This window comes from Ceratotherium simum, chromosome 1, assembly GCF_057802395.1.
Source record: "Ceratotherium simum simum isolate JZ-2026a chromosome 1, ASM5780239v1, whole genome shotgun sequence".
In the NCBI taxonomy this organism is placed as follows: Eukaryota; Metazoa; Chordata; class Mammalia; order Perissodactyla; family Rhinocerotidae; genus Ceratotherium; species Ceratotherium simum.
This window is the reverse complement of record NC_141900.1, coordinates 6,131,618-6,155,349: the sequence shown is the minus strand read 5'-3', so window position 1 is coordinate 6,155,349 and position 23,732 is coordinate 6,131,618. Positions and strand designations below refer to the sequence as shown.

The 23,732-nt window shown below is 34.9% G+C and overlaps 1 protein-coding gene across 1 annotated transcript in view; it reads left to right on the top strand.

Annotated features, from left to right (window-relative positions):
- The window catches only part of ZPBP (zona pellucida binding protein), a 135,370-nt gene extending 116,706 nt beyond the window's left edge, over positions 1–18,664 (top strand). Inside the window, exon 8 of the mRNA XM_087434720.1 lies at positions 18,194–18,664. Coding sequence (XP_087290846.1) covers positions 18,194–18,288 — 95 coding nt within the window. The 3' untranslated portion in view covers positions 18,289–18,664. The remainder of the gene's footprint in view (positions 1–18,193) is intronic.
- Positions 18,665–23,732: the final 5,068 nt, after the last annotated feature.

The window sequence follows — 23,732 nt, the reverse complement described above, 5'->3', positions numbered from 1 at the left end:
AAGCAGTGCATCGGTGCGCCCCCAGGATCTGAACCTGCGAACCCTGGGCCGCTGAAATGGAGCCTGCACACTTAACCAATGCGCCATTGGGCCGGCCCCTGAATATTTTAAGTATTATACAGATATGTGTCACTTAATGACTAGGATGCATTCTGAGAAATGCATCAATTGGTGATTTTGTCATTCTTCAGACATCATAGAGTGCATTTACACAAATCCAGATGGTATAGCCTTCTATACACCTAGGCTATATGGTACTGATCTTATGGGACCGCTGTCCTATGTGTGGTCCATCATGGACTGAAATGTCATTATGTGGTGCGTGACTGTAGTTTAATATTTTTAATTGCATTTTAGTTGTATTTAATTGATTTAATTTTCTTTTTGACTGTAATTTTTTAATGTTTTTGGTAGTCTAAAGAGTGTACAAACTTAAAATTTCATTGTCTACTTAGAGTTATATTGTACCACTTCACATAAAATGTAGAATCCTTACAATCCTTGAGATCCCTTTATCCAGTTACCCTCTCATTGCTTTTTATATCATCATATTCATATGTATTGCAGATACATAGACTGAATATTTCTCTAAACACTATTGTAATTTTTGCTTTTAAGAGTCTTACATATTTTAAATAACTTACGAGGGAAAACTAGTTTTTCATATTTATCCAGATGTTTTCCATTGCTAATGCTTTTTCCTTCCTCAGAATCCAAGGTCTCCGATTCCTTTTATGTTGTGTCATCTAGAAGAATTTCCTTTAGCAATTCTTGTAGAGTATATATGCTGGTGGCAAATTCTCTTACTTTTTTCTGTATCTGAAGATGACTCTTCTTTATCTACAGATGTCTGTTCTTCATTTCTTGACAGAAATTTTCTCTGAGTATAGAATTCTGAGTTGGAAGCTGTTTTTTCAGCCCTTAAAAGTGGGTCTTCTGCCTTCAAACCTACATGGATTCTGATTAGAAATCTACAGTCATTTGAATTATTGTTTCCTTGTATATAATTTGTCATTTTTGTCCAGCTGCTTTCCAGATCTTTATCTTTTCTTATCAACTTTTTAATTTTGATGTTTCTAGACTTGATTTTCTTTGAATTTATCCTGTTTGGGGTTCTCTGAGATCCTTGAATTTGTAAACTTAAGCCTTTCACCAAATGATGTATTGGTTTTATATATTGCAGGATATTCTGTTACTCGTCTTCTTTTTGGATTCTCCTTCTATATTGACAATGATACTCCTGTCTTATACCTATTAGTATTGTAATACAGGTGCCCGAGGCTTTGTTCCTTTTTCCTTCATTGTTTTTCAATGTTTTCTCTCTATTCCTCAGTTTGTTTAATTTATTTATCTGTTTTAGACTATTGTTTGATACAAACATCTGTCATCTTGAGGTTAGCATTTGTTTGTGTTTTCCGTTGTTAATAGGTCCTGGATTTGACTTAGTTTGCATTATACCTTACATGAATGTTATGTTGTGTATCCTCTGGATTCTGTTATAATTATCTAGAGAAGGTTGATGTTTTTGTTTTAGCAGGAAATTCATCCAGTTAGAGTCAAATCCAGTTCAATTCTCAAAGACTTTGCTATTCTGGTTTGGGTCTTTCCCATGCATGTATGTTCAGAAGTTAGGCTGCCATTTGTATCATTTCAAATCTCAGTTTAGTTCTGTAAGCCTTCGTATATTGGCTTGGGTCTGTCTAGTGTATGTGTGGTACAGGAGTTTTGCTGAGTCTTGTGCAGGCTTGTACACAGAATTAAGGGAACCCTTTCTTAGCATCTCTCCCCTCTGAGACTTCTCCCTAACACTGTGATCTCCTTGGGCTTCATTCCTTGGTTCCATTAGACAGGAGGAGGGCAGGCTTTTCATCAAAGTTTTATCTACCTGCACAGTGCTGTTTTGCAAATCAGTCCACTGTGGTGTTAAAGCTGAGAGAGAAAATTAAACAAATAGGATACTTGTCTCTGTGTGAGTTGCTTCTTTTAACTGCCTTTCTAAATTCACCTGATTTCTTTTGATTTTTAGAGTCCTCAGGTAGTTATTTCATTTAGTCCTAGTTTTTTTGGTCATAATCAGTGTGCTGAATGGGCGTTAGGGAATTAGACCACCACAGCAAAACTGTAGCTCTCTGTGGGAAGGATTTCAATTGAAATGGTTAATTGATAAATGGCTTTTCGTGTTTTCTGTGTCTATTTTTATAATTTATATGCTCAAGATGTTTGTCCATTTTCTGTAAATCATCAAATTTATTTCACAAATTTATCACAATGTTATCTTACTTTCCCTCTAATGTCAAAGAATTTGTAGTGATGTTTCCTCATTCATTCCTAATATTACTCATTTGTCTCCACTCTTTCTTTCTTTCTTTTTTTTTTTTTAACTTTACAAGCTCTAGCTGGAGGTCCGTCAGTTTTATTAACCTTTTCAAAGAGCCAGCTTTTAGTTTATTGATCTTATTTCATTTGTCTGATTTCTATTTCATTAATTTCTGCTTTCACCTTTAATATTTTCTTATATTCTTTCTTTCTCATCTGTAACTTAATGTACTCTTCTTTCTTTAGTTTCTTAAGAGAGCAGCATAAAGTATTGATTTCATGCCTTTCTCTTTTTTTATATAAGTATTTAAAGCTATAAATTTCTCCCTAGCATTGCTTTGCTTGAATCCCACTAATTTTATTTTATTTATTTTAAGTTTTCAATCATTCCAAAATATTTTCTAATTTTCTTTGTAATTTCATTTGGCCCAGGGCTTATTTAGTAGTATTTTGTTTAATTTCCACATATCTGGTCATTTCCAATATATCTTTCTGTTGTTAATTCCCAACTAAATTTTTTCTGATCAGAAAACATACTCTATATTACTTCAGTCCTTTTAGTTATTTCGAGAAGTGTTTTATGGCTCAAGATATGGCTCATCTTGATGAATGTTCCATGTCCTCTTGAATAATAAGTTTATTCTGACACTTTAGGTCATACAAGTTAAGTCTTCTATATCCCTACTATTTTAGTTTCCTCTAGTTATATCAATTTGTAGAAGTGAAATGCTGAAGTTCCCAACTATAATTGTGGGTTGGACCGTTTCTCCTTTTCTTTCTTTCAAGTATTTTGAAACTCAGTAATTAAGTAAATAGGCATTTAGGATTGCTTTTTTTTTTTTTTGATAACTTGACTCTTCATCATTAACGTAATATACCTCCTTATTCCTGATATTTCTTACATTGAAGTCTACTTTGTTGGATATTAATATAATCACTCCAGCTTTCTTAAGATTAGTGCTTACGTATTGTGCCAGTTAGAGATAGACCCTGATAACATTTCTACTTAACCATTTGACAGAGTTCTTGATAATGTCTCTTGATGCACGAAAGTTTTTAATTTTAATGAAGTAGAGTTTATTTTTTTTCTTTTGTTGCTATATCTAAACATCCATTGCCATATCCAAAGTCATGAGGATTTAGCCCTACGTTTTCTTATAAGAATTTTCAGCTCTTATATTTAGGTCATAAATCCATTCTGAGGTAATGTTTGTATATATTGTGAGGTAGGGATCCAACTTCATTCCTCTGCATGTGGAAATTCAGTTTTCCGAGCATCATTTATTTTTTTTTTATTTTTATTTTTTTGTGAGGAAGATCAGCCCTGAGCTAACATCTATTGCCAATCCTCCTCCTTTTTTCCCCCAAAGCCCCAGTAGATAGTTGTATGTCATAGTTGCACATCCTTCTAGTTGCTGTATGTGCGACGCGGCCTCAGCATGGCCAGAGAAGCAGTGCGTCGGTGCGCGCCTGGGATCTGAACCCGGGCCGCCAGTAGCGGAGCGCGTGCACTTAACCTCTAAGCCACTGGGCCAGCCCCCCCGATCATCATTTATTGAAGAGACTATTCTTTCCATGTTGAATGGACTTGGCATCCTTATCAATAATAAGTGGTCATAAATCTATGGGTTTATTTCTGTTCCATTGATCTGTATGTCTATTTTGATTACTGGAGCTCTGTCCTAAGTTTCAAAATTAGGAAGTATGAGTCCTCTGGCTTTATTTTTTTTCAAGATTATGTTTTGGCTATTCAGGGCCACCTGCGATTTATTATGAATTTCAGGATTGGCTTTTCCATTTCTTCAAAAAAGGGTTTTGAAATTTTCATGAGGATTGAACTGAATCTCTAGATTGCTTTGGGTAGTATTGATATCTTAACAATATTAACTCTTCCTACCCATGAACACAGAATGACTTTCTGATTATTTAGGTCCTCTGTAGTTTCTTTCAGCAATGTTTTGTAGTCTTCAGTGTACCAGTATTTCATCTCCTTGTTTCTAATTTGGTTTTGATTGTTTTATTATTCTCTTTGTTACGGATTGTGTTTTCCTGCATCTTTTCATGCCTGGTAATCTTTGTATAGGTTCCAAACATTGTGAATTTTACTTTTTTGGGGGCTCCATATTTTTGTTTTCCTACAAATTTTGTGGTCTTTTTTTCAAATGTAGTTAATACATTACTTGGAAACAATTTGATCATTTCAGATCTTGCTTTTCTAATTTGATAGGTGGTTGTGGTTCAGGATTCAGTCTAGAGCGAATTAGTTTCCACTGCCTTCCTAAATACTCTACCCAGTGCCTTGTGAATTATGAATTTTCCATTCTGGTTGTTGGGAACAGAAACTGTTCCTTAGCCTGAGTAATTTCCAGACACTCTTTCCTCTAATGCTATCAAAATCAATGGTCCTTTCTCCAGACTCAGGTAGCTTCCTCAGACATGTATGCTGATTTCTGTTGTATATTCAAGTGAGATGTTCTGCTCATCTCCAGAGTTCTCTGTCTCTGCAGTTATCTCCTTTCTGGTACACAGTCCTAAGAACGTTAGCTGCATTGATCTTCTTGGACTTTTACCTTTGTCTCTTCAATTCAGGGTCTTTGCTGAGCTCTACCTCTGTTCCCTGTGCTATAATTTGGAAACTTGCTGAAGGCAGTAAGCTATGACAATTGTAGAGCTCATGTCTTTTGTTTCCTGTGTCTAAAGGATCACTGTCCCTTGTGGTTTGATGTGCAATTTCTTGAAAACCATTTTTTCCATGTATTTGTGTGGTTATTATTTTTTGGCTGTCTCAGGCAAAATGGTAAATCAATTCATTTATTCTGTCTAGTGATAGTTTTCTTTGGGTTAATAAACTTCTCTTAGCCTTACTTGTAGTATAGAGTTACTGTCCACAATGTCTCTAATTTTTATTACAAAATGTCTTTTTTTATCTTTTGGGTTTTTTTTAATAAACTTTATTTTTTAAAGCAGTTTTAGATTCAAAGCAAATTGAGTGGAAGTTACAGAGATTTCTCATATACTCCCTGCCCCCAGTCATGCATATCCTCCACCATTTTCAACCTCTCTCCACAGAGTGGTACCTTTGTTACAGCTGATGAACCTACATTGACACATCATTATTACCCAAAGTCCGTAGTTTACATTAGGGTTCACTCTTGATGTTGTACATTCTGTGGCTTTTGGACAAATGTAGAATGACATATATCTACCGTTATAGTATCATAGAGAGTAGCTTCGCTACCCTAAAAATTTTCTGTTCTCCACCTATTCATCCTTCCCAATCCCTTAATCACTGATCTTTTTGCTGTCTCCATAGGTTTGCCTTTTCTGGAATATCATGTAGTTGTAATCATACAGGATGTAGCCTTTTCAAATTGGTTTCTTTCACTTAGTAATATGCATTTAAGTTTCCTCCGTATCTTTTTATGGCTTGATAGTTCATTTCTTTCTAGTGCTGAATAATATTCCATTGTCTTCTAGCATTTATTGTTTCTAATGAGAAGTGAGCTGCTATTCATATAGTTCTCTCCTCTCCCACCCTGCATGTAATGTGTCATTTTTTTTTCTCTATAGCTTTGAGATTCTCTTTATTTATTTTGGGTTTACAGCAGTTTGATTCTGTTGCACCTAGGGGTGGAGTTTTTGTATGTTTCTTGTTGGGTGTTTGCTGAGTTTCTTGGTCTATGCATTTATGTCTTTTGTTAAATTCAAGACATTTTGGTCATTGATTGTCTTCTGCATCATTCTGTCTATCCTCGCTTTTTGGTTATTTATTACATGTATGTTTTACCAATTTATATTGGCCACGGGTCAAATGACGCTCTATTCATCTTTTTATTAAATTAAAATTCATATAACGTAAAACCATTTTAAAGTGAACAATTCAGTGGTGTTTAGTACATACTTTTTTGCAACCACCACCTCTATCTAGTTTCCAAACATTTTAATCACCTCAAAAAGAAACCCTGGACTTAAGCAGTTACTCTCCATTCTTCTCTACCGTAAGTCCCTGACAACTATCAGTCTGCTTTCTGTCTCTGTGGATGTACAAGTTCTGGATATTTCATATAAATGAAAACATACAATATGTGTCATTTTGTGTCTGGTTTCTTTCACTGAGCATAATGTTTCTGTATTCAACCATATTGTAGCATGAATCAGTATGTCATTCCTGTTTATGGTTAAATTACATTCCATTGTTTGTATATATCAATTTGTTTATCCATTCATCCATTGATGGACATTTTGGTGGTTTCCACATTTTGGTTATTGTGAACACTGCTTCTATGCACATTCATGGAAAAGTATCTGCTTGAGTACCCGTTTTCAGATCTTTTGGTTATATACCAAGAGTGGAATTGCTGGATTATATGGCAATTCTGTGTTTAACTTTTTGAATATGTGTCAAACTATTTATCACAATGGCTGCACCATTTTACAGTTCCACTAATGATATACAAGGGTATCTATTTCTCCTCAACAACACTTGTTATTTTCTTTTAAAAAAATTATAGCCATTCTAATATGTGTGAAATGATGTCTCATTTGATGTTGATTTGCATTTCCTAAATGACAGTGATATTCAGCAATTCTTCCCATACTTGGTGGCCGTTTGTGTCTCTTCTTTGGAGAAAAGTCTATGTAAGTCTTCTGCTCATTTTTTAAATTTGGTTTTTGTCTTTTTGTTGTAGAGTTGTAAGGGCTATTTAGATATTCTTTATACTAGACCCTTAGCACATACCTGATTGCCAAATACTTTCATCTATTCTCAGGTAGTTTTCTCACTTTCTTAATAATGTCTATTTGTGCACAGAAGTTTTAAATTTTTGTAAAGTCCAGTATATTTTCACTCTTTTGTTGCTCATGCTTTTGGTATCATATCTAAAAGTCATTGTGCAATCCAAATTCATGAGAATTTTATCCCTTTAGTTTTTTCCAAAGAGGTCATTGATGCATTTTGAGCTAATTTTTGAAAACAGTGTGAGGTAGGGGGTCCAACTGCATTCTTTGGCGTATGGCTATCCAGTGGTCCCAGCACCATTTGCTAAAGAGACTGTTCTTTCCACATTGCATGATCTTGATATCCTTGTTGAAAATAAGTTGACCATGGATATAAGATGTTATTTCTGGACTCTCAGTTCTATTCCATTAGTATATATTTCTCTCCTTATGCTAGTACAACACTGTTTTGATTAGTGTAGCTTTGTAGGGAGTTTTGAAATTTAGAAGTGTCAGTCCTCTAACTTTGTTCATTGTTTTAAAACTGTGTTGTGTATTTGAGGCCCCTTGCAATTCCATGTGAATTTGAGGATCATCTTTCCATTTCTTCAAAACAAGTTGGAATTTTGATATAGATTGCATTGAATATGTAGATTTGGATTATATGGTATTGTAATCTTAACGATATTAAGTTTTCCATTTCTTGAACACAGGATGTCTTTCCATTTATGCAAGTCTTCTTTTATTTCTTAGAGCAATGTTTTGTAATTTTCATTGTACAAGTCTTCTACCTCCTTGGTTAAATTTAGATTTTTTCTGGATTGTCATGTAAATGTAATTGTTTTCCTGATTTCCTTTTGGGATTGTTTACTGCTAGTGTATAGACACATAACCTGATTTTTGTGTGTTGATCTTGTATCATGCAACTTTGCTGAATTCCTTTATTAGCTCTAGTAATGTGTCTCTGAGTGCGTGTGTATATGTGTGTGTGTGTGTATGTGTGTATTCTCAGGTTTGTCTCTGCCTCTGTCTCTCTCTCCCTCTACACTGTGTGTGTTTGTATACACACACACAATCATGTCATCTGTAATTAGATAGTTTTACTACTTCTTTTACAATTCAGATGCATTTTATTCTTTTTCTTGCCTAATTGCTCTGTCTAGAACTTCCAATACATTGCTGAAAGTGGACGTCCTTGCATTGTTCTTGATCTTAGGGGAAAGCTTTCAGTTTTTCATCATTGAGGATGATGTTAACTTTGGGTTTCTCATAAAAGCCCTTTATCAGGTTGAAAAAGTTTCATTCCATTCCTAGTTTGTTGAGTGTTTTTATGATGAAAGAGTATTGGAGTTTGCTTTTTCTGCAGCGGTTGAGATGATCATGTAATTTTTTTTCCTTCTGTTTGTGTGGTGTATTACTTTCATTGGGTTTTGTATGTTTAACCACTTTTTTGTTCCTGGGATAAATCCAACTTGGTCATGGTGTATAATTCTTTAATATAGTGCTGGAAGTGGTTTATTAGTATTTTGTTGAGGATTTTTGTGTCTGTATTCATACGGGATATTGGTATTTAGTTTCCTTGTCTTGTGATGTCTTTTATCTGGCTTTGGTGTCAGGGTAATGCTGACCTCATAGATTGATTAGGAAGTGTTCCCTTATCTTCTGTTTTTGGAAGAGTTTGAGAAGAACTGGTTTAATTGTTCTTTAACTGTGTGGTGGTATTCACCAGTGAAGCTATTTCATCTGGGGTTTTCTTTATTGGGAGGTTTTAAATTACTGATTCAATGTCTTTACTTGTTATAAGTGTCTTCAGATCTTCTATTTCTTCTTCTGTCCGTTTTTGTAATATGTGTGTTTTCAGGTATTTTCCATTCCTTCTGGCTTACCTAATTTATTATATGATTGTTCTTAGTATTCACTTAAAATCTTTTTGTTTCCGTAAATTTGGTGGTGATGTCCCATCTTTCTTTTTGATTCTAGTGATTTGAGTCCTCTCTTGTTTTCAGTGTAGCTTGAGCTTTCTCAATTTTGTTGATTTTTACAAAAATCAACTTTTGTTTTCCTTGATTTTTTTCTCTCTTTTTCTATTCTCTGTGTCATTAATATCCACTTTAATCTTTTTTTTTAAATTTTCTTCCTTCTGCTATCTTTAGATTTAGTTTGCCCTTTTCTCATTCCTTAAGGTGTAAAGTTATGTTATTAAGATCTTTCTTCTTCTTCTTTTTTTTTTTTTTTTTTTTTTGTGAGGAGATCAGCCCTGTGCTAACATCTGCCCATCCTCCTCTTTTTTTTGCTGAGGAAGACTGGCCCTGGGCTAACATCCATGCCCATCTTCCTCCACTTTGTATGGGATGCCACCACAGCATGGCTTGCCAAGCAGTGCATCCTTGTGCGCCCGGGATATGAACCAGCGAACCCCGGGCCGCCACAGCGGAACGCGCGCACTTACCGCTTGCACCTCCGGACCAGCCCCCTTTCTTCTTTTTTGATATAGACATTGTCTGATAGTAAATATCCCTCTGCCTTCACTTAATTTCCTATTGTTTGGTGTGTTGTGTTTTCATTTTTATTCATCTGTTTCTGCTTGATATCTTCTTTATCCCATTTGGTCTTTCAAGAGTATGTTTTTTTAATTTCCACCTATTTGTGAACTTTCCCTTTTTCTTATTTTACTGATTTCCAGCTTCATTCTATTGTGATTGCAGATGATTTGTATGATGTCAGTCTTTTTATATGTATTAAGATTTGTCTTGTGGCCTAAAATATTGTCTAGTCTAGAAAATATTCCATGTGCACTTGAGAAAAATGGGTATTTTATCACTGTGGGTGGTGTGTTCTATATATGTCTGTTAGGTTTAGTTGGCTCATATCGTTGTCAAGTCCTTTATTTACTTATTGATCTCCTGTCTAGAAACTCTATTGTAAGTGAGGTAATGGAATCTCCAGTTATTACTGTAGAGCTGTCTGTTTTTCCCTCAATTCCATCAATGTTTGCTTTATATATTTTCTGTACCTGTTGTTTGGTGTGTACATTTTTATAATTGTTATATCTTCTTGGTGAATTGACAGTTTTATGAATATGTGATTTCCTTCTTTGTCTCTTATACCAGTTTTTGACTTAAAGTATACTTAGTCTGATATAAGTATAGCCACCTCTCACTTTTGGTTACTGTTTTCATGGAATATCTTTTTTCCTCCATTTACTTTCAACCTGTTTGTTTCTTTTCATCTAAAGTGAGTCTTTTCCCTGATTACGTATAGTTGTATCATATTTTATTTATTCATCGTCCCAATTTCTTCTGATTGTGGAATTTAATCTATTTACATTAAAAGTAATTACTGATAATAAAAGACTTATTTCTGCCATATTACTGTTTACTATATGTTGATTGTTTTCCACAGTTCTTTCAAAGTTAATTCTGAGAGTTTTTGCTTGATTGTTTTCATGTTTCTTTGGTTGGTACAGCTTTTTGGAACTGCCGATATATTTGCTGATGTCACTCTCTATTCATTTTTTGAAACTCTTGTTTCTCTTCTACAGAATGGACAATTTCTTTCTTTTTTTTTTTTTTTTTTAAAGATTTTATTTATTTTATTTTTTGCCCCCAAAGCCCCAGTAGATAGTTGTATGTCATAGCTGCACACCCTTCTAGTTGCTGTATTTGGGACTCGGCCTCAGGATGGACAGAGAAGTGGTGCCTCGATGCGCACCCAGGATCCGAACCCGGGCCACCAGCATCGCAGCGCGTGCACTTAACCACCAAGCCACAGGGCCGGCCCTGGAATGGACAATTTCTATAGATATGTGTTCAAATTTACAGACATACTAACTTGGTACATAGTGCTGTGTGGAGTCTTCTGGTTTATTTTTCCTCTAAAGAGTCTTAATTTATTTTCTAGTAATATGCTAGATTCAAAATCTAAACTCTCTCTCCCCAGCTTAGGCAGCATCTTCTCAGTTTGTTCAGCCTTCCAACTCTTGCTTTTTCCTGAGCTTCTTGCAATATTATTGACACATGTGAAGGTCACACATCAGCAAATGATCTGAGTGGAGTTTATATACAGACTTTAGAGTTCCCACTTCTGTTTCTACCTGTTTCCTTGAATTTCTCCCATTACTTTCCATACTTCTGGTGGCCCAGAAGTCTGTCCTCTTACTTTTTGTAAAAGTAACCAATAAAACTATAAATTTCTGCTTCACTTTTATCCACTGATGGGCCACATGGACTGGTGAGTGCCTATTGCAGAAATATATAACAATTTTACCCAGTACAGTTCCCTTCTTTCAAGAGTGGACATGCCCTCAGTAGCTGCCTGCCTTTGCTACCTCTTCAATGCCGTCAAATAGTGTGTGTTTGTATTAAATGTCTTGATGTCTAGAGAGCATAAACTGCCTTGTTTGTTATTTTTAAAAGCTGTCAGTTTTAAATTGGCTTGTTAAATTACATAAAATAAAATCATGGTTGAGATTTTATTTGTGAGTGCATTGCAGGTATAGAATAATTTGGTGAAACTTTACATTTTTTACATTAACAGCATAAAGTTGGATTTTTAAAAATCCAATCTGAAATTCTGTCTAATGATAGGCTATTTTAACTGATTTACATTATTCTAGACTGTATTTGTGAGATTCATTTGTATTTTTGTGGTTATTACACTTTTAAAATTTTTCATTTCTATATAATATTCTATCACATAAATATATCAAGGTGTATAATATCTGTTTTATTGTTGGTTGAAATTGCTTCCTACTTCTCAGTTTTTTTGTGGTGACAAACAATGCTGTTATAAACATTTTTGTTTCTAGATCCTAGTATCCAAGATTCTTCAAGATCTTTACTTAATATTGGATCATAAGATATGCAATTCATTAAAATATGTCAGATTGTTTTCTAAATTTGTTGTATTAATTCACATTTGTACAACAGCAATGTAGGAGAAAAATCTGTTGTCCCACATCTGTGCCAGTTCTTGGCATAATCAAACTTTAAATATTTGCAATATGATGAGTATGTAATATATCATATTTTTTTATTGTGGTAAAATATACATAATATAAGATTTAACATTTTAAGCATATTTAAATGTACAATTTAGTGGTATTAGGTACATTCACATTGTTGTGTAACCATCAGAACTATCCATTCCAGAACTGTTTTCATCTTTCCAAACTGAAATTCTGTTCCTATTTAAATAGTAATTTCCCATTTGCTCTTCCTTTCAGCCCTTGACAACCATCAATCTTCTTTCTGTCTCTAGGAATTTGATTATTCTAGATACCTCATATCAATGGAATCATACAGTGTTTATCCTTTTGTGATTGGTTTATTTCACTTAGCATCTATGTTGTATCATATGTCAGAATTCCCTTCCTTTTTAAGGCTGAATAATATTCCCTTATATGTATAGACCACCTTCCCATTCTCCAGCATATATAGTAGGTGACCATAACACGTTTTCATGTCATTCCACGTTACTTTTCATAGTTTCCTATTCTCACATTAGTTTCACATTGGTTGACCTAGCACTTATATACCACATTTTCTTCATTCATATGTATATACAACATTTTCTTTATCCATTATCTGTTGATGGAAATTTGGGTTGCTTCTACCTCTTGGCTATTGTGAATAATGCTGCAATGAACATGGATGTGCAAATATCTCTTCAAGATTCTGCTTTCAGTTCTTTTAGGTAAATATTGTAGTAGTCAGGTTGAGGTGGCACAACAGAATCCCATAGACTGATGGGACTCATGGTTTAAACAACAGAAAATTTTTTTTACAATCCTGGAAGCTAGAACTCCCAAGTTCAAGGTTTTGGCCGATTCAATTTCTGGTGAGTGTTTTCTTGGCTTGCAGACGACATACTGAGCCACCTTCTCATTACGTCCTCACATGGTCTTTCCTTGGTTCATGTGTGCAGAATGAGAGAGAGCAAGCACTCTATTGTCTTCTCTTGTAAGGATACTAATACTGTCATATAAGGGTCCTACACATATGCCTCATTTAACCTTAATTACTTCCAAAGAGGCCCCATCTCCAAATGTAGCCACACTAAGAGTAAGATCTTTATCAACATATGAATGTTAGAGGGGAGCATATATTCAGTTTATAACATATACCCAGAAGTGGAATTGCTGAATAATATGGTAATTCTATTTTTAATTTTTAGAGGAACTACCATATTGTTTTCCATAGAGGCTGCACCATTTTACATTCCCACCAACAAAGCACAAGGCTTACAGTTTCTCCACATCAAGGTAATACCTCCTCATATGTGTGGTGGTGTCTCAATGTGGTTTTGATTTGCATTTTCCTAATGGTTAGTGATGTTGAGCATCTTTTCATGTACTCATTGGTTATTTGTAGAAATGGCTATTCAAAGCCTTTTCCCATTTTTTAAATTGGGTTGTTTAATTTTTCTTGTTGTTGAGTTATAGGAGTTCTTTATATATTTTGGATATTAATCCACTCATCTGATATATGCTTTGCAATATTTTCTCCTGTTCTTTGAGTTGCCTTTTCACTTTGTTGATAGTGTTCCTTGATTAACAGAAGTTTTTAATTTTGGTGTAGTTCAATTTATCTGTCTTTTGTCCTTGTATTTTTGGTGTCATATAAAAAAATCTGCAAAATATAATGTCATGAACCTTTTTTCCTGTTTTCTTCCAAGAGTTTTACAGTTTTAGCTCCTATGTTTAGGTCTTTGATACATTTTGAGTTGATTTTTGTGTATGATGTAAGGTAAGAGTCCAGCCTCACTCATTTGCATGTGGATATCCAGTTTTCCCAGCACCGTGTGTTGAAAAGACTGTCCTTTCCTCATTGAATGATCTTGTTACCTTTTTAAAAATCATTTGAGAGTTTATTTCTAGGCTCTCTGTTCTATTCCATTTGTCTGTAACTCTGTCTTTATGCAAGTACCACACCATTTTGATTACTGTTGCTTTGCAGTTTTTAAATCAGGAAGTATGAGATTTCCAACTTTGTTCTTCTTTTTGAAAATTGTTTTGGCTATTCTGAGTCCCTTGAGATTTCAAATGAATTTTAGGATGGATTTTTCCATTTCTGAAAACAGTGTCACAGGGATTTTGATAGAGATTCCATAGAATATATAGTTTGCAGTAGTATTGACATATTAACAATATTAAATATTGCAATCTATGAACATGAGATGTCTTTCCTTTATTTGTGTCTTCTTTGATTTATTTCAGCCATTTTGGTAGTTTTTGGTATACAAGTTAATTCCTAAGTATTATATTTCTGATGCTATTGAAATAGAACTGGTATTTTTGTTTGTTTGTTTGTTTTTCTGAGGAAAATTGGCCCTGAGCTAACATCTGTGCCAGTCTTCCTCTATTTTGTATGTGGATCACCGCCACAGCATGACTGATGAACAGTGTAGGTCCATGCCTGGGATCCGAACTCACCAACCGAGGCCACCAAAGTGGAGTGCAGCGATCTTCACCACTACACCACTGGGCTGGCCTGAGAAATGTTTTCTTAATTTCCTTTTCAGATTGTTCTAGTGTGTAGAAACACAACTGATTTTTGCATGCCAATTTTGTATCCTGTAACTTTGCTGAGGTTGTTTATTAGGTCAAATAGGTTTCTTGTGGAATCTTTAGGGTTTTCTACATATAAGATCATACCATCTGTGGACAAGAATAGCATTACTTTTTCTTTCCAATTTGAATTCCCTTTCTTTTTCTTGCCTAAGTGATCTGGGTAAGATTTCCAATATTTTGTTAAATAGAAGCAAAGATAGTAGTCATCCTTATCTTGTTTCTGATCTTAGAGGAAAAGCTTTCAGTCTTTTACCATTGAATATGATGTTGACTGTGGATGCTCCTGAAGGCCCTTTATCAAATTGAGGAACTTCCATTCTATTCCTAGTTTTTTAGTGTTTTTATTAACATTAAATACAAATTTATTATATTATGCACTACCAAACATGGTTTCTAAGTGATGTGAGAGGGAATTATCAAAAACACAACACACTTTTGGCTTTCATGGAATGTATAATCTACTTGAATATAAATCTGGTACATATGAAAATATAGCTAGTACCCAATGACTGAATGTAGTAAGTGTCAGATGGATGATACAGATTTGTTATGTGTGAAGTGGGTGTGAAGTGATATCTCATTGTAGTTTTGATTTGCATTTCTCTAATAATTACTAATGTTAAACACCTTTTCATATGTTTGGTCCTAGGTTTGTGTTTTTTTTCTGATTCTTCTGTATACTTGGCTGGCTTTGAATATCTTATTTCCCTAAGTCTCACACTGCTTCTTTTTTGGGTCTTAGGTGTTCTATTGTATTCCTCAATCACTAATCTCTTGCCCCAGACATCTGTGGGTCTGTAATCACCTTGTGGTTTTCGGGAATGTGCCCAAGGCATCCCCTAGGCTGAGATTTGAACTAACTCTAAATCTTCAACAGAGAGACCAATCCCTGGGGTGGCCATCAGACAGGTAGCCAATTCAGTCAGCTCTGCCCTCTCTGGTTGTTGGGATAGAACTGAGCACTAGGCTGCTGCTTCTCCGAAGGTTCATGGCTCTGTATTGGAGGAGGGCTGGGGCAAGGGTGAATAAAAGTTCCACAGATTTCCTACATTTTGAACATGACTTTCTCTTCTTTGGGTGTTCATTTGGTTCCTGTTGATCTTTGACTGATTTCTAGAGCTCCTACAAAGTTCTTTTAGCCAGTCTCTAGTTGTTTGTTTAATGTTTCCATAAGGGAATGGGGGGCGGGGGCTGGAGCTTCCTAGTGCGCCATCTTGCTGAAGTCACTCTCAGTGTATTACAGTTTGATGTTTATTTGAGCACTTTTTTGTGGCTCAATAAAAATGACGTTAGTTGGACATTTGTATTTTGTCTTTTGTGCCTATTTTTACATTAGGTTTCTGTCCTTTTCTCATTGATTTATATGAATTGTTTATATATTCTGAATAATAGTCCTCTGTTGGTTATGTAACTGCAACTGTTTCCCAATTTTGTTGCTTGACTATTTTACTTTCATGATTTTTTTTATTAAGTTCTTAATTTTAATACCAAATAGATCAAATGTTTTCTGTTGTTAGTCATTTCCCTTAAGAAATTATTCATTGTCCAAAATTCATGAAGATTTTTTTCCTGTACTTGTTTATCATTTCTTTATATGTCACTACTGATCAGTCACCAGTGCTCTTTTTCTCTTCTTATTGAAATTATCAAGATTTAATCAGGCTGCTCTCATAACTGTAGCTGGGAGATGTTCTGCTCAGTGAGACTCAACCCTGGAAGACACCTTTGCTAATCTTGTACTTTAAATTTACAATTTAGCATTTTTCCTCAACTCCACTTAAAAGAGAACAAAATATTTTAAGAAATATCCTAAGAGAGAGTGCTACAGATAAGGACTCTGTGGTATTACACATGCTGTATTATGAAAGTTTGTTAGTCTAAGAATATTTATTAGAAGATCCTATTTATTTAAACTGGGTTTAGATGATTTTATTCCAGTATCAGTTCTGTTTGAGACACTAAATATAAAGTATGTGTGTAAAGACTGCACACAGATTTCTCTTTTCCATGTGTAATGATTTAACACTTTCAATACCTATGCACAGTATTTACATATTTGTGCTTCAATAAGTACTAATATATGTTTTGAGAGAAAGTGTAACATGATCACACAACTTTGAGAGACATTATATTACATCATTAGAATTTTACCACATGCATTGCCACTTTAAACACTCCTGTTATCACTGCGGTAAGTAAATCTATTTTGCTTTGTTTAATCAATATTTTTTTCTATCTGAAACATTAATCCCCAAACAAAATGCCTATTAAAACTTGAGGAAATCTGTGGAAACTAGAATGGAAAATACTTTCTCTGAGTAACGGGTTAAAATATTTCCCAGTTTGAAAAAATATATTTTAAAAAGAATGATATGAAATTAATTAATATAATATGACCCAAATCCAAACAGTGACATGTATTATTGAATCACGGTGCTAGAAAAAAAATTTTGGTGGTCCATAATAACCATGCCTTAGATGTGCTATTAACATCTTTGTGAATCCTTGGCTGACTGCATTTGCAGTAGGAAAAGGAGGAGCAAGATAATCAGAGACCCCAGCCTAATTAGAGGGCTTGGTGGCATGCCCTACCCCAAATGGAAGAAGCAGGTAGAGTCAGTGTTCCCACAGTGCACAGGGTTAAACATTTATTGAGCGCCTGTGATAAACACCCTGGATGCTTTTTCATCTAGGTCATCTGATTTCAATAATAGTACATACTTGGTTATTATTGTACCTGTTTTACAAATAAGAAAGCTAGAACTAAGAGAATTGACTACTTTATCTAGGATCCCAAAGTTAATCAATGACAGAGAGTGTATTTGACCTTGGTTTCTTTCTACCTTTCTGTCATGGGTAGGTAGCTGTGGTAACATATTCATGATGTACAATATCCTTAGTTTAGGGATGATCAAACTGAGTTAAGTTAAGTAATTTTTCCAATATTACACATTTAGCAAGTGATAGAAATAGGACTTGAAATCAGGAGATTATTAGAAATAAGCTGCAAGTCTTTTCTATATTTGGGGCTATCTTTATACATCTAAGGCATGGTAATTATGGTCCATCTGATAGTTACATTTGGTTCCACCTATGGTCTTGACCTCTTCAGCTTCTGCTGTAACATACAGTATGGCCCAGTCAGCTGTCTAAACTCAACAGTATGTCATCAGTAAAACTATTTTCTGTTGCACTCTTGGTCTAGGCCAGCATCAGAGTGAAAAGTTAAAGCTTTTTACTTATATGAGGTATTGAGAGTAGTCAAACTCATAGAAACAAATAGTACACTGGTAGCTGCCAGGGGTTGGGGAGGGGAAATGGGGAAGTGTTTAATGGGTAGAGAGTTGTAATTTTTCCCAGATGAAAAAATTCTAGAGATTAGTTGTACAATAATGTGAATATCTTGAACACTACTGAACTGTACACTTAAAAATGGTAAATTTTATATTGTGTGTATTTTACCACAATTAAAAACAAAAAAAATTTAAACAAAGAAAAAAGAATCTTCTTTGAAAATTTATTCTCCATGTAAAGTTAACTTACATGGCATTTGAGGAAACTGTTACTTATTAGATTATTCTTTATTCACAGTGATCTGCAGCCCTGGATCTTATAATCCCCGTGATGGAATTCACTGCCTTCAGTGCAATAGCAGCCTGGTGTATGGAGCAAAAGCATGCTTATAGGCCATTATTTTGAGTTCTTTGGTGGTTTATTAAACACAAAAGTATATTTTTGAAATATTAATATACAATAAATCACTATTATGCCAAAATTAAATATATTAGATTTTACAAAAAGATGGTGTCATCATTTTAATTGAAACGTTGTATGCCAAAATGCTTTATGAATGGAACATCCAGTAATCTTTATTTGTTAATGCCAGACCCACATATGACTCCAAAATATCTCTAGGATCACTGCTTTTTAAAAATAGTTTCAAATATACTTTGTCAGGTTAGCCCAAAAGATTTTTCAGGATTTTTTGAAAATAGCCCATTTTATCTTTACTATATGTTGACTAATCTCAGGCCACCATATTCTTCCACAGTCGTTTTAATTTCAGCTTGTTTCATTCCTTTGATTTAATTTTATGGAATTTTATTTCTTCTAGTTTGACCTTTCGTAGTTCAAAGTCACTTTTTTGAAAGCCTGCGAGTCTTATTATTGGGATTTTTAGCAACTGTAGTGCAAGGCCTAGTCCCAACAATACCATGGGTGTTGAATATAGTTGAGTGTGGCTAAATCTTAAACTTTATGGTTTAAAGTCCTTTAAATTACCTTTTGACATTTTAGAGTAGAGTGATCATTGTATGTGCCCGAATTAACATTTGAACTTTTACAATGTGGAGAGAAGAAGAAACTAAGCAATTTCTTTCCCTAACAACACCTCTAGGGAAAAGAATCAATCATCACAACTCTTGTTTCATTTCCTTCATTATTAAAGTATTATGTGACAGATACTACTGCCACTACCACCTAATACATACCCTCTCTCACACTGAGATGCTATTGAAAAATTAACAAAAATTCAAGGATTTAAGTACCAGGAAAATACATGAGTAACTTAGAAAATTAGTAGTTTCTCAATTTTCTAATTATTGTTGTATTTATATTTGTATTCACTTTATATTCTCTTGGACATTCTCTGTTTTTCTCTTCATATTTCCTTTCTTAAGACGTAAACATTTGTAAATGGCAAATATACAGAGGTTGAATCTAGACACAACTGTGCGACACATGGACAGCAAAAAAGTTTACTTATACCTAGCATCAATTAGCCTCTCATTTGGTCATCCTATGGACAAATACTACCCTGGAATTCTCACATAAATACAAAGGGAGAAGAAACGATATTTCTTTGTTAGCCCTGGTGATGTTTCTTAAAAAATCTCTTTGGATTTGCGTGTCATGACATAATAGTTTTCATTTGGTTTTTAGAAGTTTTTCAAGAGTCTTCTTTCCTCTAGTTAGTAATGTATTTGCCATTATACTGTTTGAGTGAGCTATTCCTCTAGCATATGTTTTCTGTAACTAGTAAAACACCTACTAAGGCTCCATCTCCAAAAGCAGTGTGACCTCCTCAAGTTTCCCAAATTTCTTAATTGTATAGTAAGATGAATTGAAATACATATTCTGTCCTTGGTGCTCTTAAGTTTGGATTGCTTTTTCCTGTCATTTAAAAATGATGAGGAATTTAACTTAAGATACATTTTTCTGAGGCATGAACAGTATTAGCTCACTAGCTAGTCAGCCTGGCAAAGCAGAGGCAGACTTAGAATAGTGGTGACAGGTATTGGATATGAGAATCTGATCAGGATGAGATAGGTGGTCTGGGCTGAGGGTAGACAGACAAGAGTAGGAGAGTGATTACAGTAAGGTGTGGGATGCAGCTTGTGAAGGCAGGCTGAAAGTAGGACCACACAAACTGCAGAGGGCAGGACAGGGTCAGACTTCCTGCCTGTGCAGGCAAGGAGAACAGTTTGTAAAAATGGGAGCAGAGGACAAAATGCGAAAAGAGAGAGAAGTATTAATTACTACTTTCTCTTGGTTCCCATAGTGAAATGTTCTTTGCCCTATTTTATCACTTGTCACATTTATTTTAATTGATTGTTTGTCTGTCTTCCACATTTAGTTATACTAGGGTATTTCTAGTTTCCTAATCCTCTTCGTAGCACATAGTTATGTGCTTAATAATTTCTTAAATTAATTAATAGATTATGAAGGTGTCATGAGTATCAGGACTTCAATAACTAAGATAAAAATTGTTTCTATTATATTGACAGATAGAACGTAGAATGTTGAAAGTTGTTTAAAGTGATGACAGTATGTATGATAAAAATTATAAACTAATCCCTAAGAGAGATTATTGTCATAAGGCAGTTTTAAGTGTTTATTATTTTTGTTTGCATCAAAATAATATCTTACATTTATATAATGCCTTAATTTTAACAAAACGTTTTCTAAAAATAATAGGATCTGATGTTTATGTGGACTTGTGAAGTTAAAGGGCAAATATAATTCCCATTTTGTATTTTATTAGATTTGTTTTCTCATTATAAATGTGTAATATGTATTCATTTGGCAATATGTAAAAAGAACCTTAATAAGTTTGGTCAAGTAATTTCACTTAAAGGAAGCTATCCTAAGAACGTAAATCAGAAATCCTGTGAAATATTACATCCAATGGTATTAATTGGTACATTAAATATAGTAATGAAAATGAAATGAACGTAAATGACCTATGAGAGTGAAATGGTTAAATAAATAATGCTATTTCCATACGATACAATGTTATGTAGTACTGGTATCTGTACTGTTTAGATTTTTCAAACAGAGGAACCAAAATGTTAACAGTGGTTGTTTCATGTAACAGGATCATGTGTCGGGTTTTTTTGATACCCTCTGTTTTCCAAATTTTCTACAATGAAATGAATTACTTTCAAAATCTTGGATGCAATAAACATACTTTGAAAAATTAAAATAGTAACAATTTGGAGAAGACATCATTGCTCACCTCTTCAACGTCAACTCACTTCCCCCTTCTTCCTAACAGAGCACTAGGTTTGTTTACTCCAGAGAATGATTCTTTTTAGCTAGTCAGCACTTGGCTCTCTTCTGGCAACTGCTTTGTTGAAACCATGAGGATGAAGCCCACACTGAGGACACAGAGTGAAGAGATCAAAAGAACTGGGGCCCCGATGATGATATTGAATCACTTATTGTGTCTGAATCCCAGCCTGCCCTGGACTTCCCGGTTCTGTGAGATAAGAAAGTTCCTTTTGTTGAAGCAAGTTGGGTTTTTCTGTTGCTTGCAGCTAAAAGCATCCTAATCGATAGAGTATTCCTTAGAGGAAATTTGTGAAATAGAGGAAATTAGAAGTAGAGGGAAAATACCACTTTTAGTTTCATAACTCAGATATCAGCAATGTTAACATTTTGGTAAATTTCCTACTTTTGAGTGAATTTTTTATTCATGCTAAATGTACCATTAGCAGACAGTATTTCCCTTAATATTATGATATATTTTCCATACTATGTTATTTACCTCATCAATAGAATTTTAGTGACTATGACATTTGATACATTTCAGCAAAATAACTATAATATGCTTAAGCATTTCTAATTGTTAGACATTTCTAAGGCTTCCAGTTTTCAATGTTATATGTAGCATTTGAGTTAACATCTTCTTTCTTGATATTATGTGTTATTTTTATGTCTTCTCTATGCTAAGTACTCAGAAGTAGAATTACAGGATTTGGATATTTCTAATCCTCTGGACCGTTTGCCAAATTTCTTTCCTAAAGAATTGTACCAGTATATAGTCCCATCAATATGTCAGAGTACATATTTCACTGCACCCTCTCTGATATCTTTTTTTATTTTGGAATATTATAATATGGAAAAAGTTTCCCATATTATATTTTCATTTTTTTGAGTACTGGTGAGGTTGAACTTTTCCTCATGTAATAATGCTGCTGCTGTTGCTGATGGTAGTTATTTACTGAGTGCTTATTATATCAAAGGTTTTGTTTGAAACCCTTCACATAGATTTTCATATTTGATTTGGCCAACTCTGTGATTTATTATTATTATTCTCATTTCATATGTGAGAAAAATGAATCACAATAATTATGTAACTTCCCCAGGTTTACACAGCTGGTAAGTGTGAAGATGTGTGTCAGTTATGACTTGGCTCTGCTGCGAGTTAGAGAGCCCTGACTCCGTGGTTGCTGTTCTCCCTCACGTCCAGCAGAGGATAGGTCAGAGCTGTGCCAGGGCTCCACAGCACTGTCCTTACCTTGGCCACTTGTCCTTTTCGCTCCACCCTCCTTTGGCAGCTTTTGTCCTCACGGTCACAGGTGGTAGCTGTGCTTCCAGGCGTTAAATTTAACTTCCATTCAGAAAAAGGATGAAAATGAAAACCCCGTACAAGACTTTGACATTATATTGAATGGAATAATGTCACAAGGCCACCTGACACTGTAAGAGAGGGTGGAAATTGATGCATTCATTTTTGATTCTCATTAATAGAGAAAAGAGGTCAATAAGGGGCATGGACTTGGAATGGGTATTGAGAGGGCCGTGTCTTTATCTTATACAGATCATCTCTTTAACTAAGTCGGCATCAATACAAACCCGTCACATTAATAAGCTCTACATGTAATGTGCTCCTTCTCTCTCCTGTGTAATACAACCTCAAACTCTCATCCAGTTACTGCATCCAGGTTGAAGTTCAGAATCATAGGAGATGTGTAAAAGCTTACATCAGGTCCAGGGTCCCTGTGGTCTAGACAGTTTATCTGCCTCCAACCTATCCAATATAAAATGAGTGAGAAGGAAGAGAATAATTTAAAACACCCATTCAGAAAAGAGAGGAAAGAGAAACTCATCCCAGTCACTCATGCTGAATGAGATATTCCTGCTATCAGATGGGTATACATTTTTTGATTGGTCCCTCGTTCAAACCTCTGTGCTTATGTTCCTTATCCAATATATTCCACTTTCTGGAAACTGCACCGTAGTTTCAGTTCATTCTCTGTTAGAAGTCAGGGGCCCAGGACACTCAGGCTGTCACTGGTCATATTTGGAAATCCAAGGGGAAGTACAGTTCTCTTGTGTTGTATTGTGTCATCGTGGTCAAACATGGTGACAAAAGATGCAGAGGTCCTTCAAGGGCCCCAGCTTGCACTCGCTGTCCTCTGCTCTGCATCAGACTTGCCCCTGGGATTGCTGGCTCTGCAGACCGATAGTGACCTCAGGCACACCACCTGCTGCTTGATACACAGAGAATGAGCTTCCCCAGAGGTCTCAGTTTCCACAGATCTGTCCTTTTATACATGTAAAAAGAAGATGCACTCCATTGGTGGTGGTACTTCATGGCATTCAGTGGCAGAACATCATTTAAATTATCACATATCATCACCCAGGGTCAAATGCCTATAGAAGACAAGGCTTTGGCTGTCCAAGAAGCAGGAGAAATCATACATTTTAATGAAGACAATGAAGTGTAAGTACTGTGGTGAGTTGATTGCTTCTAACCACACTTGGTGAAAGAAAATGATGAGTTCAGGGCATTAAAAAACCAGAAAGCTTCTATGACTGCATGAAAGTAGTTCTTATCTCCTGT